This window comes from Eptesicus fuscus, chromosome 8 (genome assembly GCF_027574615.1).
Source record: "Eptesicus fuscus isolate TK198812 chromosome 8, DD_ASM_mEF_20220401, whole genome shotgun sequence".
Taxonomy (NCBI): Eukaryota; Metazoa; Chordata; class Mammalia; order Chiroptera; family Vespertilionidae; genus Eptesicus; species Eptesicus fuscus.
In genome coordinates this window covers 45,545,355-45,568,931 of record NC_072480.1, presented here as the reverse complement: position 1 = coordinate 45,568,931, position 23,577 = coordinate 45,545,355, and the positions used below count along the sequence as shown (strand labels likewise).

The window sequence follows — 23,577 nt, the reverse complement described above, 5'->3', positions numbered from 1 at the left end:
ATTAAAAGTAAGAAAAAGATAACATTAGAAAAAAATAGACTTCAAGAAAAATTATTAAGAGGGATAAAGAGGCTCTCTACAAAATGATAAAAGATTAATTTTGAGCATGTGTGCCTAATAAAGCCTTTAAAAAATAAGTAAAAATTGACAGAACTACAAGGAAAAGTAGAAAAAAATCCACAATTACAATGTGAGTTGTTACATACCTGTAACAGCATTCTATCCCCACATAACTAACCACCCCAAAACTCACGGAGTTAAAACAATTGCTTTATTGGCTCATCAATCTGGGTGAGGCTCAAAGAGAAGAACAGCTCATTTCTTCTGCTGATAGATTTGTGGTTACACCAGAATAGATACTTTTATGTGGTATTCATTCCTAAAAATAATATAAACATAATTAATCTTTTTTTTAGTTCTTTATTGTTTAAAGTATTACAAAAACTATTACATATGTCTCCTTTTTCCCCCCATTGACTGCTCCCTGGCCACCCCAACCCCCCAGGACATTCCTTCACCCGCCTAGTGTCTATGTCCATTGGTTATGTTTATATGCATGCATACAAGTCCTTCGATCTCTTATCCCCTCACACCCTCCCCTCCCTTCCCTCTGAAGTTTGATGGTCTGTTCGATGCTTCTCTGTCTCTGTATCTATTTTTGTTCATTATATTCCACATATGAGTGAGATCATGTGATATTTATCTTTCTCTGACTGGCTTATATCACTTAGCATAATGCTCTCCAGGTCCATCCATGCTGTTGTGAGTGATAAGAGCACTTTCTTTTTTACAACAGTATAGTATTCCATTGTGTAGATGTGCCACAGTTTTTGAATACACTCATCTGCTGATGGCACTTAGGCTGTTTCCAAATCTTAGCTATTGTAAATTGTGCTGCTATGAACATAGGTGTTTCTGATTTCTTGGGATATATTCCTAGAAGTGGGATTACTGGGTCAAGTGGGAGTTCCATTTTTAATTTTTTAAGGAAACTCCATATTGTTCTCCACAGTGGCTTCACCAGTCTGCATTCCTACCAGCAGTGCAAGAGAGTTCCTTTCTCTCCACATCCTCTCCAGCACTTGTGGTTTGTCAATTTGTTGATGATAGCCATTCTGACAGGTGTGAGATGGTACCTCATTGTTGTTTTGATTTGCATCTCTCAGGTGATTAGTGACTTTGAGTATGTTTTCATAAGTCCCTTGCCCTTCTGTATGTCCACTTTCGAAAAGTGTCTATTTAGGTCCGTTGCCCTTTTTTGATTGGATTGTTTATCTTCTCCTTTGTTAAGATGTATGAGTTCCCTATAAATTTTGGAGATAAGGCCCTTATTGGATATAACATTGGCAAATATGTTCTCCCATGCAGTGGCCCTTCTTGTTGTTTTGTTGATGGTTTCTTTTGCTGTGCAGAAGCTTTTTATTTTGATGTAGTCCCATTTGTTTATTTTCTCTTTAGTTTGCATTGCCCTAGGAGCTGTATCAGTAAAGAGATCCCTCCAACAAATGTCTGCTATTTTGCTGCCTATGGATTCTTCTAAGATTTTTATGCTTTCCTATATTACATTTAAGTCCTTTATCCATTTTGAGTTTATTTTTGTGTATAGTGTAAGTTGGTGGCCTAGTTTCATTTTTTTGCATGTATCTGTCCAATTTTCCCAACACCATTTATTGAATTGACTGTCTTGACACATTGTATGCTCTTGCCTCCTTTGTCAAATATTAATTGAGCATAATGGTTTGGGTCGATTTCTGGGTCCTCTTTTCTGTTCCATTGGTCTATATGTCTGTTCTTGTGCAAGTACCAGGCAGTTTTGAGAACAGTGGATTTGTAATATAACTTGATATCTGGTATTGTGATCCCTCCAACTTTGTTCTTCTTTCTCAAGTTTGCTGCGGCTATTCAGGGTCTTTTTTATTTCATATGAATTTTTGGAGAGTTTGTTCTAGGTCTGTGAAATATGCCATGGGCATTTTAATGGAGATTGCATTAAATCTATAGATTGCTTTGGGTAGTATGGACATTTTAATGATGTTGATTCTATCAATCCATGAACATGGTATATTCTTCCATTTGTTTATGTCTTCCTCTATCTCTTTTTTCAATGTCTACAATTGACCTTTCTCTAGTCTGGTTTACTACAGCACTAAATGACAAATGACATCATATAATGGAAAGTTTTATTATTAATTAGTGGTTTTTTCCAATTAGTCTGCTTTTGCTATCAAAGACCTTGTAACTTACTTCATGTATGTAGGCTTTTTTGTTACTGCTCTAATAGTTAGCAAAGCTGACTCAATGTCCTTCCTGAGATGGAAGGATGTACTAAAGAACTTCTAGACCATTCTCTTCCAGCTATCTTTCTTCCACCAAACACTGGCTATTCAACTACAATGCCCTGTAGTTTTCTGAGTACAGGTCTTTTACCTCCTTAGTTAAGTTTATTCCTAGGTATCTTAATTTTTTAGGTGCAATCTTTTTTTTTAATACATTTTATTGAATTTTACAAAGAGGAAGGGAGAGGAATAGAGTTAGAAACATCAATGAGAGAGAATCATTGATCAGCTGCCTCCTGCACACCCCCTACTGGGAATGTGCCTGCAACCAAGGTACATGCCCTTGACCGGAATCGAACCTGGGACCCTTCAGTCCACAGGTCGAGGCTCTATCCACTGAGCCAAACCGGTTAGGGCTAGGTGAAATCTTATTGTATGTTTTGGTTATGGTTTGGTTTTGTTATGTAGATTTCTGTTACAGGAGTATCTTGAATGTAACATAATACTTTTAAGTATACATAAGATTCTTTTGTGGGGGAAATTCTTTCAATACACCAACTGGTCAACTTGCTTTCAATTTCTGTCTTAGGACAAAGATACAAGAGTATGTGAACATCCACTCTCAGATATAGTGATTGCAGGTGAAGCCGCTCATCCTTTACCACATACATTTCATCGCTTACTTCAAACAATCTCCGATCTTATGATGTCTCTCCCCAGTGGCAGTTCATTACAGCAAATGGCCCTAAGGTAATTTTATATCTAAATATTCTAGGTACATTGGAGAGGGTATTTTATGGGCTATTCAAAGTTCAAAATGCTTGGAAGGCCCCTTTTGCTGTATTTACATATATAAATAGTAAGATATGAAGAATCCCTATATATGTGAATGGTGCCTCCCTCATTCCTGTCATAAACTAGAATTGTTCCTCTTCTTAGCTTACACCTGTTTGCTCCTGTATATAATATGGATCCTCTTCACTTTTCCCTCTTTCCTAACCCAAATTACTCTTCTGAGTGCTGCCTAAAAGTAGAATCTTAAATGTCACAAAATGAGAGAGGGAGAATGAAATCTCAAAGACATAAATCAAAATAGGATTTTGAATTGAAAATAATCTTAAGAAAAATGAAGTTATATATAACTAATCTTAAAACTTCCTTGAGGAGCATCACCTCCTTTTAAGTCCAAACCTGCTGAGTTTTTAACATTTACATTGTGAACCTTGTTATTAGACCCACATATACTGGAGTCTAACATATAAATAAATCCTCTATTGATTTTTATAAGAGATAGGTCATTGCAATGATTTGGGCTACCCATGCCCCTAATGGGTAAGACCAACAGAGGGGAGATTTTGTTTTCTCCTCACAAGATTTTGAAGTGCAAATAGTATGGAATTGTAAGACTAATAAATTTGAGAGTCTGTCATAGTTAAGGTAACACTTGTCACAAAACTGATTTATTATCTTTTTTTCTTCTATAGCCTTCATCTTCATGTTTACAATCCTATATAATAAAAGGGTAATATGCAAATTGACCCTAATGGTGGAACAACCAGTCACTATGGTGCGTACTGACCACCAGGGGGCAGACGCTCAATGCAGGAGCTGCCCCTGGGTGGTCATTGTGCTTGCACAGGGGGAGTGCCACTCAGCCAGAAGCTGACCAACATAACAGTTGTGGCGGGAGCCTCTCCCACCTCTGCAACAGCACTAAGGATGTCCAACTAACAGCTTAGGCCTGCTCCCCCCCGGGCTGCTAGAGTGATGTCTGACTGCCAGCTTAGGCCAGATCCCCAGGGGAGTGGGCCTAAGCCGTCAGTTGGACACCCCCCAAGTGGTCCCAGACTACAAGAGAGCGCAGACCAGGCTGAGGGACACACCTACCCCTCCCCGAGTGCACAAATTTTCATGCACCGGGCTTCTAGTTTATTTAGATTTAAAATGAGTGAACCTGCCTTAGAACTTATCCCATTTTTTCTTATAAATTAATTTTACTTTATAAAAGCACCAATAGTAATGTTTTTGTTTCCTGGAGTTTTTAAATTTCCATTTTTATCTAGATCATTAATATTACTTGAAATGTTAGAATTTCTTAGAAATTCCTGAAAAAGAATTATTTAATATATTGCTTATGTCTTTATAGATGCTGGAGTCTGAAATTCAAGCAATCTGATCACCAGTTCCTCCATCAGAGCAATGTATTTCATCACATTAACAACATTTTGTCAAAATCAGATGATGGAGATAGCGAAGAGAGTTTTAGCATCAGTATACAATCTGGCTTTGAAGCTATGAGTCAGGTCAGTCATTTAACAATTATCCTGTTGCTATACAACAGCGTATTATTTCTTATCTCATGATTTATTATCTTGGCAGATTTCCATTTGAGTATTATAATTACTTATAATTGTTTCCGGTAGGAATTATGCATAGTAATGTGCTTAAAGGACTTAACCAGCATTGTTGACATAAAAACTTCAAGCCGGCCTGCCATGATTGGCAGTTTGACAGATGGTTCCACAGAAACCTTTTGGGAATCAGGAGATGAGGATAAAAACAAAACTAAGAACATCACCATCAACTGTGTAAAAGGAATCAATGCTCGCTATGTTTCTGTTCACGTGGACAATTCCCGAGATCTTGGGGTAAGAAGGGAAATTTAATTTGTGGCACATTGGTTCTTTTCAGACAGTTAGTAATCATGTACTGTCATTTCTGAGTTTAGCAAAAAGATGGACCTTTACCAACCACACAGCATTTTGTATTTACCAAAGAAATCATAAGTCTACCAACAGATTAATATGACTGGGGGTACTGTGGAATACCAATTCTAGAAAGAGGTCTTATTACAAACATAGAATGGCTACATCTAAGCAAAATAAATGTCTTCTCTATACTTTTCTACCTTTATGCCCTTGTTTAAGCTAGCCCCTTGGCCTGGCAGTCATCCCTTAAACTCTCTCATATCCTCCACATCTCTAGACCCAGCACAGAAAGCTTCTCCCAGCACCTCCTCTATAAAAAATTACTCTTTCCCTTCTCTGAGTTATTTGTATATTACTCTGATGGCACTTAATACATTTTGACCTATACTGTCACAGCTTTCTGTTCCTAAACCTCACCCCAGCTGTCATGGAGGGTGTAAGGGGACTTTCTGGACTAACCCAAGTAATCATGATTTATACTTTACCTAGCCCTGCCTGTCCATATGTTTCAAATGGGTGAAGCACACTTTTACAAGGCACTAAACAAAGGGGAAAGAGTCCTGTTTGAGTGATAAGAACCCAGAAGAAAGAACCACTGCCAAATCCCCATACTTTTAACCCCATTCCTAAGGAAGGTTATTTATTGGAATTATTTTCTCCCAAAATAGATGTGCCTTGTTAGCAGGTACAGTGTTAATGAATCTCCTTGGATCATTACCAAGCTGCTCCCATCCATTTGCATATTTCCTTTTCCAGGAAGAGCCAGAGTAGGGGATTGGGTCTTGGAGAACCTGGATGGAATATGCCAACCACAGAAGTCCAGTACTCAATCATTCTTAGGCACTCTAATGCCTGTCCATCAGTGCAGATTCAGTTCTTCTCTGGAGCTGGCTAAGAAAAAGGGAGGTAGCTAATATATCATGAACTTACCTTACTAGAAGGTCAAGTGTAATAAATCAGTACATTTTTCTGATTAGAACTCACTGCTCATTACAAACTTATCTTTGATTCATGGTCCATTTTAAGCCAGGAAATATTCTCCCTCAGAATAGTGATTCTAATCAATTTGAAATGTCCACCTTTTAAAGGAGATCATCTTAACTCTTCATTTTTAAAAGTTTCAGTAGGTAAGCTGACATCTACTTTTCTTTTAAGAAATTTCCTCTAAGTTATGCATCCTTGAGGCTCAATTAATAGTACTTCTGTGTCCCCCAGCATGCCCACCAGAGTACCTTATAGACCAGCATATGTTGATTTGAATTCCATCAGCCTAGAGCACTTAAAGTGTGCAGCTCCCCAAGGAAGTAATATTAATCTGTTTCTTGTTATACTTTGCATAAAATTTATTTAACCTTAAGATCTGTGGCTCTAGTGCCAGCATGACTCTTTTCACTACTTAAGAGTTTGAGCTTCTACTGTTTGATATTTATTTTTTGTGTTAATGTTCCTTCTCTGGTTTAGCAAGAGTCTCCGGGGGATAGAACCCATCATTCTCATATATCCTTCTCCAAGTTCATAATGGCACATTGTGACAGTCACAAGTATTTGTCAGTTAAGCCTTCCTTCTTTTTACTTAAAGAGAGAATGGGACATGAGTGACAAGCAGAATTATTGAAAGACTTCATGATAAAGAATTTAAATGTTTAGAGTTTGACTGAAAAGGGGGAAGGGCAAGCAACTCTCTTAGAGTTCATGGAGAAAAGTTGAAATGTGAGATTTAAGGTAGAGTTTGTGAGAATAATAAATTATTGGAGTTGAGAAATTATGGTTGGTTGGACAAACGGAGTGAGGTTAGTTGGGAAGGACCATTAAAGACAGACAGGAAAGTTTATGTAGGCTGTAAGAAATCATTGGAAAGTCTGGAAAAGGAATATGTCATAATAACTATTTTGAATTGTCTATTTTAGAATAAAGTTACTTCAATGACCTTCTTAACTGGAAAAGCAGTAGAAGATTTGTGCAGAATAAAGCAGGTAATTAAAATTTTGTCATTAACCTTTTGCACTCGGATGTCGAGTGTGACTCGACATGGTTAGCATTAGAATAAAGGAATTGAGAAAAAAGCAAGTGAGTGCAAAGGGTTAAATGTTTTGCTACCTAGGGAGAAATTTCTTCTCAGTCTCCATTGTTGAGTTCTAATTTTGGCATTATAAGAAATCATCTATTTAAAATGCTGAATTGACAAGTGGTCCATGTAAAGGGATAGTTACAACCATCCATGTACTAAAATTGTACCCAATATTACCCTAATTTATCATAGAATAGAGGCCCGGTGCACAAAGTTTGTGCAGCCTGCACCCTCTCCAATCTGGGGCCCCTTGAGGGATGTCCGACTGCCCGTTTAGGCCCGATCCTAAGAGGATCGGGCCTAAACGGGCAGTCGGACATCCCTCTCACAATCCAGGACTTCTGGCTCCCAACTGCTCGCCTGCCTGCCTTCCTGATTGTCCCTAACCGCTTCTGCCTGCCAGCCTGATCACCCCCTAACAACTCCCCTGCCAGCCTGATTGATGCCTAACTGCCATCCCCTGCAGGCCTGGTCACCCTTAACTGCCCTCCCCTGCAGGCCTGATCACCCCTAACTGCCCTCCCCTGCAGGCCTGATCGCCCACAATTGCCCTCCCTTGCAGGCCTGATCCCTCCCTCCTGCTTTCCCCTGCTGACCATCTTGTAGTGGCCATCTTTGACCACATGGGGGCAGCCATCTTGTGTGTTGGGGTGATGGTCAATTTGCATATTACTCTTTTATTAGATAGGCTAGAGGCCTGGTGCACAGGTGGGGGCCAGCTGGTTTGCCCTGAAGAGTATCCCGGATCAGGGTAGGGGTTCCCTTGGGGCATGGGGCAGCCTGGGCGGGGGGCCTGTGGTGGTTTTCAGGCTGGCCACACCCCCCCCCCAGCGACCCAAGCGGAGGCCCTGGTATCTGGGATTTATTTATCTTCTATAGTTGAAACTTTGTAGCCTTCAGCGGAGCCAAGCCTCCTGCTAGCTCCGTGGCCGCAGCCATTTTTGTTGGGATTTATTTATCTTTTATAATTGAAACTTTGTAGCCTTGAGTGGAGGCCTAGGCTGGCCAGGGTGTGCGGAAAGCTTGGCTCCCTCCATTACCGGGGAAAACCAAGCCTCCTGCTCGCTCCGTGGCCACAGCCATCTTGGTTTGGTTAATTTGCATACTAGCTCCTGATTGGCTAGTGGGTGTGGTTTATAGGTGTATCAGAGGTATGGTCAATTTGCATATTACTCTTTTATTAGATAGGATTTGATTCACAATTGACACCTGAATTCACCTACACTTCGGGTTAAAACAGGTTGTTGTCCTCTGAAAATCTGTCACTTATAATATTGCAACTACATCTAGTTTGCAAGTAAATTTACAAACCAACTCTAGAAACAGGTTAGATTTTATCTGGGAATGTATCTGAGATTATAAACTCAGATGGGAGAAATTTTATCAGAGCTGTACTTCTATAGCTACTTTGTCCCATGGACACTGACCATTTGTTGTTGGTTTTTAATCATATTGAAAGAATGAATTGAGATTTTGGATTAAACAAACAATAATTTTTGTTTAAATTGTTAAAGAATTTGGGGAATCCAAACGATGTGACTCACTGGTTGAGCCTCGACCCATGAACCAGAAGGTCGAGGTTCAATTCCCTGCCAGGGAACATGTCTGGGTTTGGAGCTCTTTCTCCAGTAGGGGGCATGCAGGAGACAGCCAATGGATGATTCTCTCTCATCATTGATGTTTCTCTCCCTCTCCCTGCCTCTCTCTAAAAATCAATAAAAACATATTTTTTAAAAAAGAATTTGGGGAAATAATCTTATTCATTGAGATAGTGTTTGCTTCTACATAATGCTCTTTTTAGGATATTGACATCAATTAAAATTATATCAAATTAGATGTCTATAATATAAGTAATATAGACATCTTGGATTATTTCTTGGATGTCAAGTGACCTAAGACCAGTTTTCATTTTATCAAGTGAAGAGTGTCAAAAACCATTTCACAGTGCACTGAAATTTAATCTTTGATAAAAGGTTATATTCTCAATGAAATATATATATATAAAAGCCCAGCCCTAGCTGGTTTGGCTCAGTGGCTAGAGCATCAGTCTGCAGACTGAAGTGTCCCGAGTTCGATTCTGGTCAAGGCACATGCCCAGGTTGCAGGCTCAATCCCCAGTAGGGGCCGTGCAGAAGGCAGCCAATCAATGATTCTCTCTCATCATTGATGTTTCTACTCTCTCTTCCTCTCCCTTCTTCTCTGAAATCAATAAAAAAATATTTAAAATAAATAAATAAAAGCCCAGTGACTGGAATGGCAGAACGACCAATGGCTATGATGTGCACTGCAGCAGCCAGCCATCCTGATCTGGGCCCAATCAGTCCCCCAACCCCTGGCCAGCCCTGCCTCTGATCGGCCCCCAACACCCCAATAGAGGGCGGAGCTGGCCAGCCAACCGCTCACAGCCCCTCTCCCCCGCCCTGCCCCCCTGCTGGCCCTGTCTAATGGGCCCCCATTAGGGCTGGCTGGCTGGACCCACCCATGCACGAATTCGTGCACCAGGCCTCTAGTAGTAAAATAATCACAAATATGAAGTTACTTACATAATTTTTAAAAAAAGTAAAACATAGGTAACTGCACATCAAAATGCTTATCTTTAAGTGGATTTAATATGAAAATGCACAAAACAGAACCTCATTGTGAGTGTTTCTACTTATGGTCAGTATAGATAAAGTACAGTCATATAAATTGTATGTTATGGTTTCACTTCTGAAACTTGTGAATTTTAATTCTCAATTCCATCCCTTAGTGAGAATCCTTCTACTGTGTTAACCATACTTTCTTCATCTGTATAACAGCTACTATAGTATTACTTATCCTGACAAAGTTTAAATAAGATAATCAGTGTGAAATTACCTAGAAAACTTTACTCTTGGTACAATTATGTGTATTTGTGCTGTTACTCGTGCTAAGTCTAGGACAGTGATAAAAAGTGATACAGCTGTGTCAGGTTTCTGTCCCCTTTCCACTCTGCCAGGTTGATCTGGATTCCAGGCACATTGGTTGGATAACAAGTGAACTTCCAGGAGGGGATAATCACATCATCAAAATTGAATTAAAGGGCCCAGAAAATACACTGAGGGTTCGACAAGTAAAGGTTTTAGGCTGGAAGGATGGCGAAAGCACAAAAATTGCTGGCCAGATTTCAGCCAGTGTGGCCCAACAGAGGAACTGTGAAGCTGAGACTCTGCGAGTGTTCAGACTCATCACGTCGCAGGTGAGTATCCTTCCTGTGAATTCCAGCACAGGATATATTATTTCAACAAAAATATCAAGAGGGTTGACAAAATATTTTGTAGAACTTACTAGAGATTGCTGGCTACAAATGTGGCCCATTTTTCGTCTCATATCCTAAGCTCCTGTATTTCACTTTACCTTCATAATTCTGCAAAGTATTGGTGTAGAGCAGAAATAACATGGTAATATTAATAAAGCCTGCACACAATCAGCTGATGAGCCTTCTACCTTTCACCATGGTAATTCCTGCCATTAATTTATTTGCATACCCTTGTCTTCTTCGTCAGGTATTTGGAAAACTCATCTCTGGAGATGCTGAACCCACCCCTGAACAAGAGGAAAAAGCACTGTTGTCATCACCTGAAGGAGAGGAAAAAGTATACAATGTATTTATTTGTATTCTAAAAATATTTTATTTCCCTTTTCCATTTTCTTTTGTTCAGTGAAATAATCCATGTATTGCTGTGTATTTTAATGCATATGTAATAATTAGTTTATGTGCAGTTCATATTTTTTACTTTAATTAGAAGATAAAGGAACTATCAAAAGAAATTCATTATTCATGTGGGATCTAGCTAGTATTTTAAGTAGCAACAAAATTTACTCTATACTTTGGGCTGTTGTATTCAAGTGTTAGCATTTGTAAAATTAACTTAGTCATTTACTGTTCAAGTATACCATCAGTCATCTTCTTCCTCCATTTCTCTGTCTTCACAGTCTAGTCTAAAGATCGTCTTCTCCATGAACTTTCTTTATGCTTTTCCCCCAAACACAACGTAGTTTTCTCTAAACTAAATATTTAGCCTCTGCTAAACTTCATAGTAACCTCTATGTGTCTTTTGGTTCTCACTTGTTATGCTTACTTGTATACATGTTTTATCTTGTCTTCTACTGAATCATAGTCTCTTAAAGACCAAGTACATGTCGTGTTTGTCTTTGTATCCACCATGGCATAAACACCCATGTGTTGAGAAAATTTTTATTGGAATAACCTGTTCTTAGTACTATTCTTGAAATTTCTTCTAAAATGCAGTTGCGTTACTTAATATGGCCAAAAGCACTGTACCTAAAAGGAAAACCTCACTCGTTTCCAAAACAGGAAGTCAACTCTGATTAATCTCATTATTTCTGTGTCTTTAGATGTTACAAATAACCATCTTGGCAGCCCTTTGAAAGATAATTTCAAGGATTTACCTAGTTTAACGCTGCCTTCTGAATCATCCACATTTTTTCTATTTGGGGTCTGTAAAAAAATAAGATTTCATAAACAGGTAATTTCCTCTCAGCATCTTTTGCAGATAACATTTTAAAGACTCCAAGACTGTGTAACTACTCATTAAACCAACTAAATTTTAGCAAGTGGCAATTCTATCCTTTAAAACCTTGAGAACTGGCCTCAAAAAAACTTGCATTCTGTCCTAAATATTAAGCCTCTGTGCCCCCAATAAATCAACAAGGATACTATTTAGTATATAATTATTAAATATGTGAAAGAATTGCACTTGTGATAGGATTTCAGAGTACATTGAGATAGACCATTGTGCCTTGGAGTGATCAGAGAAGGCTTCTTGAGAGAATATTGGACATGAGTTAGACTTGAAAGAGAATGGATGAAAGTTAGATTAATCGGGAAGATGGGCCCAAGAGTTCATTGGAGAGGCTGGGCTAATCGGAGAGTATATATTGGGCTGTTAAAATTGAATAGAAAATATTCTACCAGCAGTTGGATGCCTATGAAATAACATAATTTTTAAGAGAATAACTTTACATCAGTTTTTTTAAGTAAAGTTTACACAGAAAAATTTTATCCTTTTCAACTGTATCATTTGATGAATTTTGACCAACATGTATACAGCATTGAAATCATCACTGTAACCAAGTTTTAAAGTACATCACTCCCAAAATTTCTCATGCTTCTTTGTAATCAGTCCCCTCATCTCATGCCTAGATCCTGTCAACCACTTTAGTTTAGCATCTGTTTGGATCTTTCACTCATGTTTTTGTATTGGGTTATTTGTATTATTATTGGGTTTTAAAATTCCTTTATATATTAAGTATATTCAGGCTATAGGTCCTATGTGTTCAAATATTTTCTCCTACTTTGAAGCTTATCTTTCAGAGAGCAGAAGTTCTATTTAATGAAGTCCACTGTATTTTTTCTAAATGACTCATGATTTTTGTGTCTTATATAAAATGTAAAGTCACAAATATTTTTACCATATTTTCTTCTAGAAACAGAGTTTTCATTATTTTGTTTAGAACTATAGACATTTTAAGTTAATTTGTCTGGATTCTCTGTTCTATTTCATATCCTCTATATATATAAAAGCCTAATATGCAAAGTGTCCCCTCATGAGTTTGATCGCTCACTGTGATGTGCGCTGACCACCAGGGGGCGGCACGGAATGAAGGAAGGCCCCGACCAGCAGCTGGGGAAGGGAGGCCCTGATCGGCCCTGAACACCAGCCAGGCCTAAGGACCCTAGCCTTGCACAAATTTCATGCACCTGGCCTCTAGTGTGTATATGTAATTTTACACCACCATCTGACTGTTTTGATTATTGCAGCTGTATAGAAAATCCTATTCCAACCTGGTTCTCTTTCAGTGCTGTTTGCTAGGTCCTGTGCTTAAAATTAGTTTGTCAGTTCCCCTCCTGCCCCCCAAAAATATTTTTGTATATTGATTGCAATTGTACCAAATTGATAAGTTAATTTGGAGAGAATCAGTGTCTTAATAATATTCAGTGCTTTTATCCACAAGCATGATATAGTCTCTCCATTTATTTGGATCTTATTCAATTTCTGTTAGCAATGTGCTGTAGTTCAGTGTACAGGTCTTATACACATCTTATTAAATTATTCCCTAAACATTTTATGGTTTTTATGCAGTTGTAAATGGTGTTTTCTTCTTGCTTTCCAGTTGTTCATTTCTAGCATATAGTTGAATTTTGTGTATTGAATTACATCCTGTGATCTTAAATCTATTTACTCTTGAATCTTTTTTGTGAAACCTTTGAGATTTTCTTCATAGACAATCATGTACTCTGCGAGAGTTGGCTTTACTTCTTCCTTTCCAATCTATATGCTTTAAATTTTTCTTGTATCTTTGGAATGTTGAAGATTTTCAGTACCATGTTGAATAGAAGTGTTAGGATCAGACATCTTTGCCTTCTCTGGATATTTAAAGGAAGGCATTCAGTCTGTCACCATTACAAGTGATGTTAGCTATAGATTTTTTTGTAAATGCTCTTAATCAGATTGAGGATATTTTCTTCTATTTCTTCCTGGCTTGTTAAGAAATTTTGTCATAATGGGTATTGTCACATATTTCTCTTTTTGTATTTTCTTTTTTCAGTAAAATAATCCATATATTATGTCTGTTAATAGATATATATAATATTAGTTTATGTGAATTTCATTTTTCTTTAGTAAAAGAGAAGGTAAACTAGGGGAGTGGTTGTTAAATGGTACAGTGTTTCTTTTGGGATGGGATGATGAAAGTGTTCGAAAGTTGACTGTGGTGAGGATTGCACATATCTGTGGATATGCTATAAACCATTGATTGCACATTTCAAATGACATGGTATAGTATGGTATGTGAACTATACCTCAGTAATGCTAATTTTAAAAAGCCACAAATTATGAGAAAAGTTAAAAAATAAGGAAACTCATTTGTTTCTATATGATTTAGCTAGTATTTTAAGTAGCAACAAGAAATTATTCTACAAATTTACTTTCTTTAATTGATACAGGGCTATTGAAGTTATCTACTGTTCTTGAGTGGGGCTATGGTAGTTCTTTATGTAATTTGTCCATTTCATCTAATTTTCTGAGTTTATTGGCATAAGTTGTTCATTATATACGCTGGTTATCCTTTTAATATCAGTAGAATCTGTGGTGGTATATCTTCTTTTATTATTCATTTCATCTGTTTACTTTGGGTTTGATTTTTTTCTAGTTTTATAATACCCAAACATAGAGCATAGACTTGAGACCTTTCTTTTCTCAAGTAATGCTGTGATTTTCTTCTAACTACTGCTTTAGTTGAGTGTCACAATTTTTGATGTGGTGTGTGTTTGTGTGGCTTTTTTCCCCCCATTTTATTCAGTTCAAAATATTTTCTGACTCCCATTTTGATTTCTTCTTTGGCCCCTGGATAGATATTTAGAAGTATTTTGTTTAATTTCTAGATATTTGGGGATGTCCCTCATAGCTTTCTATATTAATTTCTAGTTTAATTCCATTGTGATAAAAATATATACTTTGTATAATTTTGGTCCTTTTAAAATTGTTAAGCCTTAGCTGATTTGGCTTAGTGGGGCATCCACCTGCAGACTGTAGGGTCCCAGGTTTGATTCTGGTCAAGGGCACCTGCCCGGGTTGCAGGCTCGATCCCCAGTAGTGGGCATGCAGGAGGCAGCCGATCAATGATTCGATGTTTCTGTCTCTTTCTCCCTTCCTCTCGGAAATCAATAAAAATATTTAATAAATAAATTAATGAATAGAACGAAAAGAAAATTGTTAAAATTTTATTTCTGGCTCATAATATGATATGTTTTAGTGAATGTCCATATGAATTTGAAAAAAATAGGAGCTCTGTTTTTGTTCTGTGATGGGGTTCTATAAATATCAGTTAATTCCAAGATGGTTAGTAGTTTTGTTCCTGTCTTAAAGAGCCTTTAAGCAAAAGAGTGCCTTGTCTCAGTTTTCTTACCTGTAAAATAGGCAGAACATCAGATTTTACCTTATGGAGTTGTTGTGAAGTTAAATAAGAATATATATGTATATGTATACACACACACACACACACACACACACACACACACACACACACACACATTCAATTTACATTCCCAACAACAACAGTGCATAAAGGTTCCTTTTCCTCCACATCCTTGCCAACACTTGTTACTCTTGTCTTTTTCATAATAGCCATTCTAACAGGGGTGAGGTGGCATCTCATTCATGGTTTTGATTTGTATTTCTCTGATGATTAGTGATGTAGAGCACCTTTTCATGTATCTGTTGGTCATCATCTGTATGTCTTCTTTGGAAAAATGTCTATTCAGATCTACCTGTTTTTTAATCAGTTGTTTGGTTCTTTTGCTATTGAGTTATATTTTAGAGATTAGTCCCTTAACAGATACATGATTTGCGGATTTTTTTTCCCATTCATTAGGTTGCTTTTTCATTTTATTGATGGTTTCCTTTGCTGTGCAGAGCTTTTTAGTGTGATGTAGTCCCACATGTTTTATTTTGATAACTTAAAATGTCAAATGTACGAATTTTATTCAAAGAGCTTGCTTTTTCTTTTTCCTTTTTCTATGTAAAGGCAACGTCAGATGCCGACCTGAAAGAACATATGGTTGGAATCATATTCAGCAGGAGTAAACTGACTAACTTACAAAAACAGGTTGGTTCAGATCCATTTCATTGTCTTCATCAGTTTTTTATTATTTTCCAAAATCTATGAAGGCTTTCTTATGCTGACTCTTTTATAGATCCTGCAGAATATATCTGCCTTTTTCTAGAGAGAAAAGAGTAGATTGGCATACCTGCATCACTTTAAAGAGTCCTTTTTTGAGTGTTAACTTTCCTACTTTTGCTGCTCTTTGTTATTTATTTTCAGGTAGATTATTTCATTTTGGTGACAAATGCCCAACTATATCAGATTTCATTTGCATGTCCTGTGTTACTTTAACCACCTTTTTTTCGTTGCCTGATTTTTTTTTTTTATTTTGCTGAGCAATTATATTAACTAAACCAGTGTTAATATTTTTAATTGTGAGAGGATTGGGAAGTAGCATGACATTGTTCAAATGTGCCCAAATAACATAAAAATTAGCCCTTCAAAAGTCAAGTAAAATATTGGTTTTAAATTAGCCCATTATTGACCCGCCAGTGTAGCTCAGCAGTTGAATGTTGACCTATGAACCAGGGATTCATGGTTTCATTCCTGGTCAGGGCACATGCCAGGGTTCCAGGCTTGATCACTGGTGGGAGGCATGCAGAAGGCAGCAAATCAATGATTCTCTTTCATCATTGATGTTTCTTTCTCTCCCTCCCTCTCTAAAATCAACAGAAATATATTTTAAAAAAACAAATTAGCCCATTATTTTAACTTTAAATACCATTAAATAAATGACAACTTTATTTGTGCTTTATCTCTTTTTAACAGCTTTTTGTTGAATCTTAGTTATAAAATGTACTGTTATTTTATATATCACTTAAAAAGAAAATTTGCTGCGTATTAAGTTGTGAATGCCATTAATTATAAAATACATTATGAATTTAAATGTTACAATAAAGTTACTAGGAGTGATAAAATATGGTAATTTGTGTTTGAGGTCTTAAACCAGCAATTTTCAATCTTTTTCATCTCGTGGTGTACATAAATTAATTACTAACATTCTGTGGCACACCAAAATATGTATTATTTGTGGATCTAAAAAAAAATAGGTATAATTTTGATTTATTCACACCAAACAGCTATTGTTGTGTGGCTGTTATATTTTTATTTGGCAATCTAAGGGAAAAGAGGTGAGTGCCCCTGACTAAATAGTCAGGTATTGCATGTTTTAAAAATTCTTGCAGCACACCAGTTGAAAATCTCTATCTTAAACGATAGGCAGGGGCATTAGTAACTTGTATATAAGTAGATTCTTCATATCAGTTGATTTAGATATTCAGATTTTTAATCATGGTTCTCCTAGTTGTTTTTTAAAAAAAAAATGTTTTTTAAGACGAGTTGAGAGAATGGTATGATATAGAATTAACTGGGAGGAAGAGTATTAAGTTGAGTATCAACTATACTGGTATTCTTGTCTTTTTATAAGAAAACTAGGAGTAGTAAATCAAACTTACAAATATGTTTTTACGTTTTCCTTATGTTGCTATGTCACCTCTTAAATAGGTATGTGCTCACATAGTCCAGGCTATTCGCATGGAAGCCACCAGAGTTCGTGAAGAATGGGAACATGCCATATCAAGCAAAGAAAATGCCAATTCTCAGCCCAGTGATGAAGATGCCTCCTCTGATGCTTACTGCTTTGAACTGCTCTCTATGGTTTTAGCATTGAGTGGCTCTAATGTGGGCCGGCAGTATCTGGCTCAGCAGCTAACTCTGCTCCAGGATCTCTTTTCACTGCTCCACACAGCATCCCCTCGAGTCCAGAGACAGGTGACTGATCATACATCATACCACTACCCTTTTGGCTTATTTTCTTACTTGAAACATTGTTGAAAATTAAACTAGTAAAGTACCGAACTTTATCAGTTTTGTTTTATTTTGTTATGTTTTAGGTTTTTGGATTGTATTTTAACTCCATGCTTTTTATTTTTAACTCATTGTGATGATTATATGGAAGAGGAAAATACAGTTTATTTTACTAATGTGCTGTTGTGATAAGTGTTCTGGCTATGAGTTTCTTATTACCCTGAGAGCTATAATTGAATTTTCCCTTAATCCTAACCAAATAAAAGACATCTTTTTTTCTTGCTGCCCTGAAGTGGTAATTACCATCTGGGAAATTTTTAAAAAATAGTGTTGAAATCATATTTCTGTGCTTCTCAAATATTTGAAGTCATAGAATGGCAGCTATGTTCATTTAAAAAGTTGGAAACTTAAAAACACCAATCTTTAAATGGAATTCTTTCCTTTTCTTTTTCTTACCAGGTGACCTCCTTACTAAGACGAGTTTTGCCTGAAGTGACGCCTAATCGTCTGGCCAGCATCATAGGAGTGAAATCTCTCCCCCCGGCAGATATCAGTGATATCATTCACTCAACAGAGAAAGGAGATTGGAATAAGCTAGGTATTTTGGACATGTTTCTAGGATGCATTGCCAAAGCCCTCACAGTACAGCTCAAAGCCAAAGGAACCACCATCACAGGAACAGCTGGAACCACCGTGGGCAAAGGCGTTACAACAGTTACCCTTCCAATGATTTTCAATTCCAGGTTGGTCATTGTGGCTGTTTTATACTAAAATAGAACAGAATGAGCTACTGTTTGGAGAATTAAGACATGTCAAATTCTATCTTATTTGCTTATTCACCAAATAAAAGCCATATATACTGACCCATGTATAAAAAAAGAATGCTGTATATAAAAGTCATTTTGGGCTTAGTGGGGAAAAGAGTCTGCAAAATATATGACCTTGAGATAAATCCCAAGTAGAAAAATAATTATAGGCCCTTACCTCACACCATATACAAAAATAAACAAGAATAATTAGAGTTTTATATATATTTCTTTTAATTCTACAAGGACAAATCATAGAAGAATATTTTTGTAATCTTCAATTTGGGAAAACTTTAAATGAAACACAGAACCCCAAAGTCAGAGAGGAAAAGATTCACAGATTTGACTACATAAAAATGAAAATTAATTGATAGACAATTTCCAAGCCACTAACTTAGAAAAAATATTTAACATCTATATAGTGGACAATGAATTATTAGGCATAATATTAGAAGAATGACTACAAATCAATGAGAAAAAGACAACTGATAAATGACAAGAAAAGTGAGTTCAGAGAAGAAAAATTACAAATGCCAGGAAACAAATGAAAAGACACTTCACTGGTAATCAGAGAAATATAGATAAAACAATAGAGAATATATTTGCATTGGCAGCATTATTAAGAAATAGGCATTTTTTTATTAATGTAATGTAGATTGCTACAGTCTTTTTGGATGTCAATTTCATAGCATATCACCATATTTATAATATGCATTTCTTTTGACCTACCAATTCTACTTCTACAATTGTTTCCATCAGAGGTATCCATACATGTGCACAGATATGCAAGTGTTTATTCCAGAAATGTGTGTTACATCAGAAAATTGGGAACATGCTAGTAAAAGAGACAATCCATGATATTAAGCAAAAAACTTCAGAATGTAAATCAGCATATTGCTTCCTTTATCTCCATAGACTTGCTAAGGAAAGAAATGCCAACTGAACTCAACAGTAGTTTACTCAGTGATGTAGTTGACATATTCTGGTGCAAGCTCTTTATTATCTCTATGTGGACAGAGAGTTTGTGGACTATGGATATACATTGAATAGCACTGTTCTAGAAGATGCATACATGAATAATACATAAACAATTATTTCAAAGGAAGCACATATTAGCATAGCTACTCTCTTGATGTCGAAGACACAGGTAATGGGTAATGTGTTGATTAATATTCTTTGAAAAGGCTTTACTTGACTGGATCATTTAAACAATTAAAATGCTACATATTGAAATAATAGTTTTCATCTAATTCATCTGTAACTATCACTGACTGGTTTGCAAATGCTGACTTTTCTTTGTAGTTATATTCGACGAGGTGAAAGTCATTGGTGGATGAAGGGCTCAACTCCTACTCAGATCTCAGAGATTATCATTAAACTTATTAAGGATATGGCAGCAGTAAGTTCCCATCCTCCTATTCCTTGTCAGTGAAATGCAGTAGAAATCTTATTAACAAAACAAGCAGCTTATTTTACTGAATTAATAGAAGTACATTAGTATTATTTTGGTTTACTTAAAGGCTCTGTTTAATAGGTTAACTGTTGCACCATTTATCTTAGTTATAAATTTGTCCGTTGTGTAAATTATGTTCATTTAAAGCTTCCCAGTTCATTTACTTGAGAATTGTAGCATAAGTCTTCCAAGAATTTAAAACAATAAGTATATATTCTTTGAACCCTAAAATTTAGCCTGATTCTGAAACAAAAAGAAAAAAAATGAGTTCCCCAAAGTGGACATTTCTCCTCTTCAGTTTTCATGGTTTATAAAAATTGTACTCTTTTTTTATAATATGTTTTTATGGATTTTAAAGAGGAAGGTAAATGGAGAGAAAGAGAGATAGAAACATCAAGGAGAGAGAAACATCATCAGCTGCTTCTTGCATGCCCCCTACTGGGGACAGAGCCCACAACCTGGGCATGTGCCCTGACCAGGAATAGAGTCAGCAACCTCTTTCTTGGTGCATAGGACAACACTCAATCCACTGGGCCACACCAGCTAGACCACTCCTCTTTATTAATGTCCGACACCACTGTCTTTAGATGCTGGCTTTGTGGGAAGGTCTGGGAGTGTGGAAAGGGAATTACTTATTAGAGTGCCTTGCTCTTACTGGGTGCTCCATAACGTTAGTTTCCTTACATTCCATTATATCCAGGAGTTCAGCCTGAGGGGGGCAAGATACTCGGATTATAGATTCCTAAGAGGTAGAATAGATGACAGGCCATTTTGATGGAGGAGAAATTTGAACTGCTCCTTAAAAGATTGATAGAACATGGATATGAGATAAGAAAAGTTATTCTGAGGAAATATAAAATCCTATCACTTTCCCAACAGCATGGACATTTCCTCAATCAGAGAAATGGAGAATTTTTTCAGTTCTCAAATAGGCTTTCTCAATAGGTTCACTAGATGGAAATATTTAGGAAAACTGTTTAGGAACATCTAAATTCTATAGCAATTAAAAAGTGCTGGTGATTGGGGAAAAAGAATAAATAAATAAATAAATTAAAAGTGATGTGATTGGTAAAAATCAAATTAAGATAGTTGTAATTTGAACCCATTTATGCTCTTGAGCTCCAGTAATACTTATCTAAAGCCATTAGCTATATAAATTTCATGTTAAGCAACAAGGTTGCATAATAAAAATTTCTCAAGCATAGAAACCTTAGTACTTCTGTTGTATATTTATCAAAATGTAAAAGGAAATACCCTTGAACTCTATAGAGTATTGAGAACCTAATTTATTTACTTTGATTTTGTATCATCAAAATAGTGATTAGAAGTTGAATTTTTTAGCGGGTGGTAAAGAATTTTTATTTCAAAACTATGTTCCTTGATTAAAATTCATTAAATAAATCTTTCCTTATGGGTGAGAGATGTTATTTCAGAGAGTAGAATTTGCTACTATGACTATACATTTCTGGTTGCTTGTTAAATTATTGTGTCCTGCTCAATAGGGTCATCTCTCCGAAGCATGGTCCCGAGTGACAAAAAATGCCATTGCAGAAACCATCATTGCCTTGACCAAGATGGAGGAAGAATTTAGATCTCCAGTAAGATGTATTGCAACAACTAGGGTAGGTTTTTTTCATTTGTTCTATATCCTTGCATTTTCTTTTTTCAGTAATAGGTTTGAATAAATAGGTCAGCCTAATCCATATTATTTTCACCAAATATTTATTTTAAAAAGCATGAAGGTTTTTTGAATTACAAAATAAGTATAGTGATTATTAATATTCCCTGTTAAATGTTCTTTATCACTTGTTTTTGTTATCAGTTAGGAAGCTCAGGATATACGGGTTAGAAAGGGCTAACTTTCCGTATATGTCACTATATTATCTTTTTAATGGTGTATTTACCATAGCTTTCACAGTAAGTTTAATGTTGGCATTATGCTGTGATAGACTGAGGTCCTTTTAAGACAAGGTCCTCCCTATTACTTCTGGTATGGCCCAGTTGTCCAAAAATAGAGCCCTATAGCATACTCACTAGGTTTACAGGTCTTACTTTTTTAAAAAGCAAAAAGTTTGTGCCTGCGGTGGGGTGGGGCAGAATCTTTTAGAGCAAGCATGTCAAACTCAAAGGCTAACACGGGCCAAATGAACAAGGTTTAAGTTTATGTGTGCAGCAGAAAAAAAAAAAAAAAGCTTAAATTTTCATAGAAACGTAGGTTTATTTCGATAGAGATATGCTGAATACAAAGGGCTGAAATAAATGAGTAATTGTTAACATAAAATAATAGAACATTTTAATAAAAATTGATATTTTTTCTTGAATATTTCGATAGAGATATGCTGAATACAAAGGGCTGAAATAAATGAGTAATTGTTAACATAAAATAATAGAACATTTTAATAAAAATTGATATTTTTTCTTGAATATTAACTTACCAGACACTGAATAACTGCACAAATTAGTAAGTGTAACACAAATAAACCTATTTTTCATGTTCTCTGAAGCTAAATATTTCCTGTTGTACACACCAAACAAGTCAGTACAAGACTAATGACGTGGCAATCGGCTGCTAAAATGTTCACTGCTAGTATTAGTGGAGAGAAATGGTGCACCTGCGTGTAAGGGAAATGAATGCAACACAATTATAGTAATCAGTCATTAGCAAATGTTGTAGTTCGTTATTAGTAATTATGTATAACAGGATATTGTAAAATTTAAGTTATGAAATTTTTATTAAAATATTTCTTACACATCATTATATTGGCTGGGCCAAAAAAATATTCATGTGGGCTGACAAATTTAACATGCTTTTTTAGAGAGTAGTATTGCATTCTTCAGATGAGACATCTGCAGGAATTTGTAACCTATCAAATTTCATGTCCCCATGTGCTTCCAAAAAAGATTTGAGATCTCCTTAAAGCAGGGCAGTGTGACAGCATTGAGAAGAAGTATAAACACTGGTGGATAGTGCTTAAGTTAATTCTCAGAAGTCTGAAAAAGAAGATAAATTAATATTTCCCTAGGGCAGAAAAAAAAAAGTTTGGGCTATGTTGCTAGTGAGTGTGGCATCTGAAGCAGTTATTCCTTTTTTTTTTTTTTTTTTTTTAGTTTTTTTTAATTAATCTTTATTGTTGAAATTATTACAGATGTTCCTCTTTTTCCTCCCCATAACTCCCCTCCACCCAGTTCCCAACCCACCTCAGGCCCTCGCCACCCTATTGTCCATAGGTAATGCATACATGCATATAAGATCTTTGTCTAATCTCTTCCCACGGCCCCCCTCACCTCCTTTTCCCTCTGAGAATCGTCAGTCTGTTCCATTTCTATGCCCCTCATTCTATTCCATTCACCAGTTTATCCTGTTCATCAGATTTTTTTATTCGTTTGATTTTTAGATTCAATTGTTGATAGATATATATTTGTTGCCACTTTGTTGTTCATATTTTTTATCTTTACTTTTTTCTTCTTCCTCCTCCTCTTAAAGAATACCCTTCAGCATTTTATATAATGCTGGTTTGGTTGTGATGAATTCCTTTAGCTTTTTCTTGTCTGTGAAGCCCTTTATCTGACCTTCAATTCTAAATGATAGCTTTGCTAGGTAGAATAATCTTGGTTGTAGGTTCTTGATAGTCATCACTTTGAATATTTCTTGCCACTCATTTCTGGCCCACATAATGTTTGTTGAGAAATCAACTGACAGTTGTATGGGCACTCCCTTGTAGGTAACTACTTTTCTCTTGCTGCATTTAAAATTCTCTCTTTGGCCCTGACCGGTTTGGCTCAGTGGATAGCGCATCAGCCTGCGGACTGAAAG

At 36.3% G+C, this 23,577-nt stretch overlaps 1 protein-coding gene across 6 annotated transcripts in view; it reads left to right on the top strand.

Moving 5' to 3' along the window:
- MYCBP2 (MYC binding protein 2) overlaps nucleotides 1–23,577 on the top strand; it is a 310,827-nt gene that overhangs the window by 267,731 nt on the left and 19,519 nt on the right. For 5 of the 6 annotated variants that reach the window (XM_054719873.1, XM_054719875.1, XM_054719871.1 and 2 more), the window contains 11 exons: nucleotides 2,866–3,026; nucleotides 4,423–4,579; nucleotides 4,700–4,924; nucleotides 6,892–6,957; nucleotides 10,030–10,269; nucleotides 10,577–10,675; nucleotides 15,621–15,701; nucleotides 17,202–17,468; nucleotides 17,964–18,247; nucleotides 19,613–19,709; nucleotides 21,266–21,385. In XM_054719873.1, the coding sequence (XP_054575848.1) occupies nucleotides 2,866–3,026; nucleotides 4,423–4,579; nucleotides 4,700–4,924; nucleotides 6,892–6,957; nucleotides 10,030–10,269; nucleotides 10,577–10,675; nucleotides 15,621–15,701; nucleotides 17,202–17,468; nucleotides 17,964–18,247; nucleotides 19,613–19,709; nucleotides 21,266–21,385 (1,797 nt within the window). The remainder of the gene's footprint in view (nucleotides 1–2,865; nucleotides 3,027–4,422; nucleotides 4,580–4,699; nucleotides 4,925–6,891; nucleotides 6,958–10,029; nucleotides 10,270–10,576; nucleotides 10,676–15,620; nucleotides 15,702–17,201; nucleotides 17,469–17,963; nucleotides 18,248–19,612; nucleotides 19,710–21,265; nucleotides 21,386–23,577) is intronic. The other variant, XM_054719872.1, reaches the window with a different exon arrangement.